The sequence below is a fragment of the Littorina saxatilis genome, linkage group LG17 (genome assembly GCF_037325665.1).
Source record: "Littorina saxatilis isolate snail1 linkage group LG17, US_GU_Lsax_2.0, whole genome shotgun sequence".
In the NCBI taxonomy this organism is placed as follows: Eukaryota; Metazoa; Mollusca; class Gastropoda; order Littorinimorpha; family Littorinidae; genus Littorina; species Littorina saxatilis.
The window spans coordinates 12,559,773-12,570,492 of record NC_090261.1 but is presented as its reverse complement, the minus strand read 5'-3'; the positions used below and the strand labels follow the sequence as shown (position 1 = coordinate 12,570,492).

At 43.3% G+C, this 10,720-nt stretch overlaps 1 protein-coding gene across 1 annotated transcript; it reads left to right on the top strand.

The window, feature by feature from the left end:
• Nucleotides 1-371: 371 nt before the first annotated feature.
• On the top strand, nt 372-10,021 carry LOC138952528 (uncharacterized). Its single transcript, XM_070324213.1, has 6 exons — nt 372-380; nt 2,586-2,646; nt 3,169-3,228; nt 6,614-6,909; nt 7,940-8,044; nt 9,335-10,021. Exons 1-6 carry the CDS (start codon nt 372-374, stop codon nt 9,809-9,811), a joined length of 1,008 nt encoding a protein of 335 aa, XP_070180314.1. The 3' UTR covers nt 9,812-10,021.
• The last annotated feature ends 699 nt before the right edge of the window (nt 10,022-10,720 follow it).

The following is a 10,720-nucleotide window of genomic DNA, read 5'->3' as shown; positions in this document are numbered from 1 at the left end:
CCCTGCAAACATTACCGCCCTGGTAGTCCCCCTTGCTATGGTCTGCCTTTGTTTATTGCGTACTCAGGAGTGTCAACTTTCTTGACATGACATGACATCGCAAGATCGCCAAAGGATTTTTTTCAGGGGTAGACAAATCAGCCCCATTTTATCAAAGGGAAGGTGCAGGTGGAGATAATTCAAGGGAAGACAACTCTGTCTTACCTACAAACATTACGGCCCCCTTTATTCAAGGGTTTCATTCTAGAATGGCACCCCTGTACTTGCGCAGGGTTAGAATTCCAACCTGGACCCGGTCCATTCTAGAATGAAACCGGATTCTAACTTCGCGCAGAACATATATATATATTTATAAAAAATAAAAATAAAAAATGTCGAGGGTGAGTCGTACAAGCATTTCTTTTCTTTATTGAAATGAGGAGCAGCAATTTACATACTGTACTGGCAACGTATGCAATAATATGTATTTTCAAAAATGGCGAGAGACAATTTCGGATAATTGCGCGTTGTCAAAGTTACGCTATAAGTTTATGTTTCCGGTGAGTATTTTTGTAAATTCTTTTTACATTTAGTCAAGTTTTAACTAAATGTTTTAACATAGAGGGGGAATCGAGACGAGGGTCGTGGTGTGCGTGTATGTGTGTGTGTGTGTGTGTGTGTGTGTCTGTGTGTGTCTGTGTGTGTGTCTGTGCGTGTGTGTGTGTAGAGCGATTCAGACTAAACTACTGGACCGATCTTAATGAAATTTGACATGAGAGTTCCTGGGAATGATATCCCCGGAATTTTTTTTCTTTTTTTCCATAAATACCTTTGATGACGTCATATCCGGCTTTTTGTAAAAGTTGAGGCGGCACTGTCACACCCTCATTTTTGAATCAAATTGATTGAAATTTTGGCAAAGCAATCTTCGACGAAGGCCGGACTTTGATATTGCATTCCAGCTTGGTGGCTTAAAAACTAATGAATGAGTTTGGTCATTAAAAATCGGAAACTTGTAATTAAGACTATTGTTTTATTAAACGATCCAAAAATAGTGTCATCTTATTCTTCGTCATTGTCTGATTCCAAAAACATATACATATGTTATATTTGGATTACAAACAAGTTCTGAAAATTAAAAATATGAAAATTGTGATAAAAATTAATTTTCCAAAATCGATTTAAAAACAATTTCATCTTATTCCTTGTCGGTCCCTGATTCCAAAAACATATAGATATGATATGTTTGGATTAAAAACAAACTCAGTAAGCTAAAAAGAATAGACATACAGAAAAGCGTGTTATCCTGCTCAGCGCGACCACTACCGCACTATTCTGCATGGCTCGTCGATTTCACTGCCTTTGCCACGAGCGGTGGACTGACGAAACTACGAGTATGTGGTCTTGGTGAAAAAAGCAGAGCGTTCAGTTTCATTCTGTGAGTTCGACATCTTGAATAAATGTTGTTATTTCGCCTTACGCGTACGCGACTTGTCTTATTCTACTATTGTACTTTTCACCTCATGACTATCGTTCCATATCTTACCTTTATTGATGAGCAATTCTGGGCTAAAACATACTTTGCATATTTCTGCGCAGGTTTCCATTGGCTCTTGCTCGTGAGTTGTGCAGCGTGTCTTTTGTGGTGGATGTTTTTTACCAAGGTTGGTTGAAATGATGTCCCCCCGCGGGTTAGGGGGAAGAATTTACCCGATGCTCCCCAGCATGTCGTAAGAGGCGGCTAACGGATTCTGTTTCTCTTTTTACCCTTGTTAAGTGTTTCTTGTATAGAATATAGTCAATTTTGGTAAAGATTTTAGTCAAGCAGTATGTAAGAAATGTTAAGTCCTTTGTACTGGAAACTTGCATTCTCCCAGTAAGGTCATATATTGTACTACGTTGCAAACCCCTGGAGCAAATTTTTGATTAGTGCTTTTGTGAACAAGAAACAATTGACAAGTGGCTCTATCCCATCTCCCCCCTTTCCCCGTCGCGATATAACCTTCGTGGTTGAAAACGACGTTAAACACCAAATAAAGAAAGAAAGAAAGAAAGTTGAAATGATGTATTCATTGTTTGCAATGTACAATGCCGGATGCATGAAGGCAGTCTTATCGATGAGCCATAGACGGCCAGGCCAATAGGGGGTGCTCTCAAGGCTTGTGGTAACATGTGGCAAACGAATACAAAGAACGAAGCGTGCAAAGAATATATATATATTTCTTTTAAGCATTAGCAGTTAACATTTCTGTGATGGATGATAAGAAGATTACATTTTACATAATGAAGAAAGCATGCTCTGGATCCTGGTACACCCTTTTCTATCCCCCGCAAGAACGACCGCGTGGTAGGTGTCTTCAAAATAAAGTATTAAAATAGTAGATAACCAAACTATCTTGAATTTAATTTCGTAATATGCTGATTGGTACTGTTTTGTGTAACAGATAAGCCAGTTTTCTGACCATTTGTATTCCCTTCTACTTGATATGAGAAGAACATTTTAATTTCATCTAAAGTACTGTCTTTCACGTTAAAAAAAAACCCACCCTATATCATAACACAGAGCATGTTCAACAGGAAGATGTCTTGAATTGACGTGTGTGCAGAGCGAGAACCAACGTGCGACCCACAAGGGCTTGCTTGAGACACTGCGCTACAAACTATCGGGTCAGTCAAACGGAGGTACACAAATCTGAGAAAATCAGGTCTTAAAAAGGAGGGAGTCTTAAAATGGGGGTTAATTTACAAAGGTTATGAGCAATAAGTCTGACGCACGCACGCACGCACGCTCAAACACCCACCCACACACACACACACACACACACACACACACACACACACACACACAAACACACACACACACTTTTTGTCGAATTGTAAAAAACGTTCTGAAAAAGCGAAACTTCCGTGACGATAAAGAATAACCGTCGTAGATTCCTTACAATTGAATGAAAAATATTCGTTCCTTGAACAACTCAAACAAGACTGAATACATAGACAATTCCCATTCCCGATTCCAGAAAAAAACAACCGGGACATGTAGTTGCAATTCGTTTTCATGGAATTTGTATGAAGTGTCTGCTCAGTCTTGGGGTTTTTTTTCTCTCAAGGAAACGAATATTTTCCACTCAATTGTTTTGTCCTTGTTACGTTGTTATTATAAATCGGTGCATTTGTCTGGCATTGCAGAATTTCCCGAAGAAAAGGAATTCTTCCCGAGCAGTATGTGCAGTTCACTGAAACAGCCAGGTGATGTGTGAGTGTGTGTGTGTGTGTGAGTGTGTGTGTGTGTGTGTGTGTGTGTGTGTGTGTGTGTGTCCGTAGTGTGTGTGTGAGTGTCAGTGTGTGTCTGTGTGTATATGTGTGTGTGTCTGTGTGTGTGTGCGTGTGTGTGTGTGTGTGTGTGTGTGTGTGTGTGTGTGTGTGTGAGTGAGTGTGTGTGTGAGTGTGTGTGTGTGTGTTCGTATGTGTGTGTGTGTGTGTGTGTGTGTGTGTGTGTGTGTGTGTGTGTTCGTATGTGTGTCCGTACTTGTGTCTCTCTGTTTGTCTTTCCGTCAGTCTGCCTGTCTGATTGTGCATCGGCCATCGCATATCGCTCTGTCTCCCTCTCTCTGCCCCTCTCCCTCTCTCTCCCCCTCCCTCTCCCCCTCCTCCCCCCCCCCTCCCTCTCCTCCCCCTCCCCCCCCCCCCCTCTCTCTCTCTCTCAGACCGGCAGGGCCACTATAACGGTTTAAGGCGTAGACAAATCATCTGACGGGAAAACACCCGAATGTACCTGGGAGCAGTTGCCATGCAATAAACGCATAAAAACAGCAACACAAGAAACCAGTGTTCATAGTGTAGCCGTGTGGCGATTTCGGCATGTACTGTTGTCCCTCTCTTTTACTCCCTGTCATGGCAATCTTAACAGTAGTAGAGAACGCTATGCTCCCTGTCTATTATCTTCCCCTGACCCCAGTTGTGTCTCCCGCTGGGATTATTGTGTGTTGTAGCTAATTGTAGGTGTGTAGGGAGGCTGGTTTCTTATTCGTTGATTGTTTGAACGGGTGCGCGCGTGAGTCAGAATAATAGCGTGGGCTAGAAGAGTACCCGGTGTGATTTCGAAGTGTGAAGACGTGTCAGTGTGCGTATCTTGGGTTGTGATGTTTTGGTTGTAGTTGAACGGTGTTTGTTTGTTAGTCAGATAGTCGTCAGTGAATCTGAGGTTGCAGCTGACTGAGCGGATGCAAAACGGACTGAACTGATGACCTGCATGCAGTAGTGCCACCGAACTCAGAACTCAGAACTCAGAACTCAGAACTCATTTAATTGTCATAAAAACACAGTAAAGGGTTTATCAGACACGAAGTGGATATTTGTAAAGACAAGAAGAAATATCGTCCATGGAGCAGTGATTACAACATTGTTATGTATCTGTAGTTATGTCATTATTGCGTATAATCATGCAGTTGTATACAAATTCAGCAAGTTGTTGCTGTATCGATACGTCTTGCATCGTCATCAGCTGACTCGGATTTCGAGCATTAACACGTGCATGTTCCATAAGCTGCAAGCGTAGATCATGAAATCTTGTACAACTATCCAGGAAATGGAGCTCGTCTTCAATTACGCCACACACGGTGCACTTTCTATCCTCTCTGGGTGTGTTTGTGTATCTCCCCCTTTCGATTTTTAAATCGTGAGCGCTAATACGCAATCTACACAGTGCTTTTCTGTGTTTGGGGTTGGTTACACATGTCAAGTATGCTTCACAGTCGTAATCGCCGTCAGTAATTGTGTTGTAGTATTGCAGTTTTGAGCCCTCAGTCTTCTTTCCTTGCCAAAATCGTACGTATTCGTATTCTAGTCCTCGTCGTAGAGTTTTCATCAGCGCATTCTTTTGGACTGCTGACTGAAGTATCCAGTTATGGTCCAGTCCGAGGTTACCTATGATTGCTCGAATGAAATGTATCCATTGCGGTGAGCTGTCTTGTGGTCTGTCGATCATGTCAGCGTAAGCCTGTCGTAAATATGAATTTTCTTCTGACTCAACGATGTGGGTCCAGAAGTTTATTGTTTGTTCAATTAGTTTTATACCCACAGGGAGTTGCCCGAGCTCTGCTAGCGTTGGCAAGTTCATTGCTTTACTGTGGACGCCAAGAAGGCGTTTACTGAATTTTAAATGCACTTGTTCATGGGGTAGATTATTCGATAGACACTTATCGAATATGTCGGGTAGCGATTGTTCGTTTTGGATGTTGATTGCTGATGGGAACCAGACCTCGGCTCCATAAGTGGACACAGGGGCGACTAAGGTATAAAATAGTTGCATCATTGTAGTTACTTTCATCTCTCTTCCTCTAATTAGTCGTCTCAGGGCATGCGATGCCTTGTTTGCTTGCTTGGCTAAATGTTCCTGGGTTTGTAAGAATTTACCGCTTTTATGGAAGATGACCCCTAAATATTTATATTGGTCTACACTTTCAATCATATGTGTGCCACAGTTAAATAGTATTGGTACTTTTGGGTCTGTGCGGGTAAATACTATCACTTTCGTTTTTTCTTTGTTTATTTTAATGCCCCATTCACTGCTGTAGTCATTCAGTCGGTTCAACTTATTTTGTAGTCCTCTTTTGGATGTGGACAGAATTACCAAATCATCGGCGTAAAGTAGGCATGGGATTTCTGTATTTTGGGCACTGTTCAGACTTGGTGAGTCATTCCCACGCAGATAATCTGGGAGATCGTTGATGAATATGTTGAAGAGTGTGGGGCTTAGAGTATTGCCTTGATGTACACCTTTCCGGACGGGTATGTCATGTGAGTGTCCGAGTGCGGTCTTAGTGCAGATAGTAGATTTGCTGTACATATCTCTTATAACGTTGAAACAATTCCCCATAACTCCTATCCTGTTAAGTTTGAGGAGGAGAGCTTCGTGCCATACATTGTCGAAGGCCTTTTGGAAGTCCACGAAGCATGCATACAACCTGTCTTTTCTGTTTGTAATTATTCCGTCGACGATCTTTTTTAGGATAAATATTTGGTCCGTCGTTCTCGACTTCTTTCTAAATCCGGCCTGTTCCCTCGCATATAGATGATTAGATTCCAGGAATCCATTTAGTCTATTGTTAATGATCTGCGAGAAAAATTTCCCTAGGTTATTATTTAGTGTTATCCCACGATAATTACCAGGATTCATAGGGTCAATAATTCTGTAATAATCAATGCAAGTAGTGTAGTTTGGGCCATTATAACTGTATTTTGGCGAAGGAGTGATTCGAGGATTGTTTGGAGAGACTTTGTGTGTGTGTTCAGTTGAACAAACGTTTTAGAGCTGGGTTTATATCAGCGAAGTGACTTTCGACCGGGATCGTAATTCAAGTTCCGACGAGTTGTGTGCGGCTGTATATTGAGCAAGGAACTACACTGCTTTGTGGTGTCTGCTTTCTGGTGTAGCCTACAATAAATAAAAGTCACGTTATCGCAACCTCTGTCTTGGCGTCTCATTTATGCTTCCTGGCCTATTTTCCCCCTTCCACTCCACCCTATCACAATAGTGTGGGTGATATGTCAAACATCTTTTGTGTCTAGAATGAACTCACTCACTGTTTTTATTGTTATTTTCATATTTGTTCAATTGTATCTTTATTAACAGTGGGGAGGTGTCTTGAGAACACATGTCCCTCGAATATCTCTGCACGGCCCGAGGACCGACTGACCGAAATCCTTCGGACATGGAACGGTTCTATTGGACACTACCTGGCCGCTGTGGATCGGTCAGTTGCAAGCGTGACGCATCACAAGTACATCTTCGCCACCGCTTCGTCTTCACATTACAACAACAAGTTACGGACACTGGTGGCCAACCTCAAACAACGTTTGTTTCCATGGGTTGACAACTTTATCTTTGTTGTCTTCGACCTTGGACTGACCACAGACCAGAGGAAGGAGGTGAGTGATTATTTCAAGTCGACGATCAGCTGGAAAATAAAACAAAACACAATCAAAAACAGGGAACCCTCCCTTCATTTTCCGAAAGTCTTGTTGCGGGACGTTCCCCCGAACAAGATTGTTTTTAACTTTTTGACAAGATAGGAAGTAACCAGTGTGAAAAGATACCAGCTTTAGAACCTTCTTTTTGCTGTGATAGATCTAGTTGTAAACAGGTTCAAACACGGATACAGCTATTTAAACTGACAAATTAAAAAAAAACGTGAATCGGTCCCGCATAGCCATATAGGTTGAAGGGACGTTAACAACCAACCAGTCAACCCTTTCTTTCTTCCCATGTGTCGCCAACATTGAAGAGGTTTTCTTTACAAAGGATACTACTTTAACTTTATCGTATTTGAGCTAGGGCTGACTACAGGCCAAAAGGTTGGTGAGCATTGAGGCGGAATGATCTGATTTACTGAAGAAAGCACACAGACACACACACACACACACACACACACACACACAGGGGCGGGGACGTAGCTCAGTTGGTAGCGCGCTGGCTTTGTAGCCAGTTGGTCGCTATCAGCGTGAGTTCGATCCCCACGTTCGGCGAGAGATTTATTTCTCGGGGTCAACTTTGTGCAGACTCTCTTTGGTGTCCGAACACCCACGTGTGCACACATGCGCACGAAAAAATCCCACGTTCACAGCGAAAGTCTCAGGGCTTGGAAAACACGAAGACACGCATGCGTCATCTCTCGTCTCTGATTATCATGATCGTATTTCGATACTTTGACGAGACAAACCCAAAGCTGGTGTGTCGAAGAAGACAGCCACAGCGGGCTTGTTCGAATCAAAGTATCACACCATATCTTCAACGTATTACCAATACCAGTTGGTCTAAGAGGACGTTAAACCCTAATAGTCAGTCACACACACACACACACACACACACACACACACACACACACACACACACACACACACTCACAAACACACGCACACACTGACTCAGACGTATGCTACAGCAATGTTGTCTTTTCAGATCCAGAAGACGTGTGGGTGCCAGATGATAGACTTCCCTTTCTCTGCTCTGCCAAGTTTCGTAAAGGAATTGAGGTGCTTCGCTTGGAAACCGTTGATCGTCAATGTAAGTTTCATGACTAGGTCTGTTTTCACATTTTCATTTTCATATCTTTAAACCCCATTGCCGGGAAACTGATTGGGGTCACGCCAAACCTAGTGAAAAGCAAGCAGAAGCAAGAGTCGCGCTGCCCAGGTATGCGTGTGTTTTGGTGTAATGAAGCACCTGCTTTTCTGGCAGAAATACCGAGATGCACGGCGTTGGGATATCAGTGAATACCGTCTCTGAGTCTGCACATAACGTTGGTCCGTCACGACCTGGATTCGAACCTGCGCACCGAGGATCACAAGTCAAGTGCTCAACCAACTGAGCTACAAAGCCTTATATAATCTTATCTCACCTTACCTTACCTCGATTTAGCTTACCTTACCTTACTAAACCCCACCTCACACCACCTTCCCTTACCTTTCCATACATCAGCTTAGCTTACCTTAGCTAAACTTAAAGAAAGTATACCGAAGGCGTCATTTTGGAAAGTTTTCTGACGATTTGGACCTTAAAAAGTTGAAGGGACTTTCGCTGTACTGTAATTTAGAAACGCCTGCAATGATTTGCTCATAACTGCTCCGAAACTATGCCAAATAATTAAATGAAGTTTAATCAGCGAGCGGTTTGCAGTGTCCAGCTCTCCTGTCAGGAGTCCGGACTTCCGGTCGTCATCATTATTTATTTAGTTTTCATAGATACCCATTCGTCAAAGCAGATCAAGACCGTTGGATTGAGGAAGTCAAACCTACAGTCTAGCTAACGCATGCAAATTCCGTGCCATACAGGGCTAAAACGCTTCGAAAAACCGACACAACAAAATGTACGTTGGAGAATATTACGGTCTGCTATGACTATCAAACACAGCATTCAGATTTGAAAAATAGAACGCTCAAACACTAATTCTAAGACCTTCTTCGTGTGTGTTGTCATCTATTTAACCCCCAAAACGAACTCTGTAGCTCTCGGCACAATTTCAAATCTGTATCACTAGATTTAGCGCATGGAATGCTCAGGGTGAAAAGGTAGGACGAAAACTTGGAGTCGCGCAAACTGCGTCACAATGAGAATTACAGTCTGGGATTCCTACTCAAAATACAGCTTGTTTTCAATTTGAGTAACTCAGCGCTCAAACGTTTATTTTAAGGTATTCCTGGTGTGTGTTTACAAAATAACAACCCCCAAGCTGAACTGTATAGCTATTGGGGCGATTTGAGACAGTTGTTTTGTTAGATATATTCCCTTTAAGTTATCTCATCATACCTGACATTGCCCCACCTAACCTGACCTCACCTTACCTTACTGTCCCAGGCCTTGCTGGCCAAGTCAGAGTTCACGGTATGGATGGACACCTCAGTCCGGTGGAGGGCCGACGCCGACGTGACATCCATCTTCCAACGCCTGAAAGAGCGAGGCATGCTTTTCGCGAGAGACGGCGTAGGCACCATAGCTCAACGGACCCAGGAGTCTACCTTCCAACACTTCGGAGACCGGTCTTGCCAGTACGAACCCTACGACGAAGTCTACACCACGTACGGCTTCTTCCGGAACGAGCCCTTCGTCCGCGAAGCTGTGGTGAAGCCGTGGGTGTCTTGCGCATTGAAGTGGACGTGCATGTGCATCCCTGACCATCTGTCCAAGCTGCCCTGTGGCCACACGCTGCCCAGAGCCCGGAGCGCGTGTCACCGCTTTGACCAGTCGGCTCTGGGCATCATCGTGTCCAAGCTTTACCAGAACAAGAGGGGGCTGGTCGATTTTCCTGGCGGCATCATCATCGAGAGATATTAGCCACATAACGCGCCTGTGCTTGTCCTTGCCATGGCTGTTGTGGATATGTCACACACAGACAGATAGACACCCACTATTGTCACTATTGCTAGCCCATGATTTTTCGTCTCAACTTTGTTATGTTTTGTCGTGTGTGGGTGTGGTTGTGTGATCGTTGTTGTTGGTCTGTTCTATTTGATAATGTGGGATTGAACTCTGAATAAATCTTTGAACCACTAACTTGCATTTGTGTTATTTCTCTCTAGCATGTTGTCTCTTGCCTTGTGCAAGCTAGAAATATGTGTTTGGTGTTTTTTCCCTCCATTTCTTGCGGTTTAAAATTTTGAATGATACACACATGTGAGCGCAGGCCACTGACCTAAAAATATATGGATAGTGCGTCCCTTCTTATTGGCTATCAAAACATTGACGCCACCGGATCGGCCATCTTGGGACACCGGTCGATACAGCGAAAGAAGACTGATGTCAACTCTCGAAACTACGATTATTTCCCTTTGACCTATTTGTCAGTGTGGTACGGTGCGGAAAGATGGCGGCACTCTGGTTACGCTGTTTCATTGGCTGTGCGCTATCCATTATTTTCAGATCAGTGGCGCAGGCGCGCGCGCACACACACACACACACACACCTCTTTCAGTCAACCAATCAATCAGCCAATCATCGATCAGTCAAGAAAATACAAATAAAGCAAGTCGCGTTAGGCGAAATTACTACATTTTAGTCAAGTTTTCGAACTCACAGTATGAAACTGAACGCACTGCATTTATTTCACCAAGACCGGTATAACATCGTCAGGTCCCCGCTCGTTGAAAAGGCAATGAAATTGACAGGGCAGGATAGCACGCTTTTCTGTATCTCCATTCTTTTGAACTTTCCGAGCTTGTTTTTAATCCAAACAGAACATATCTA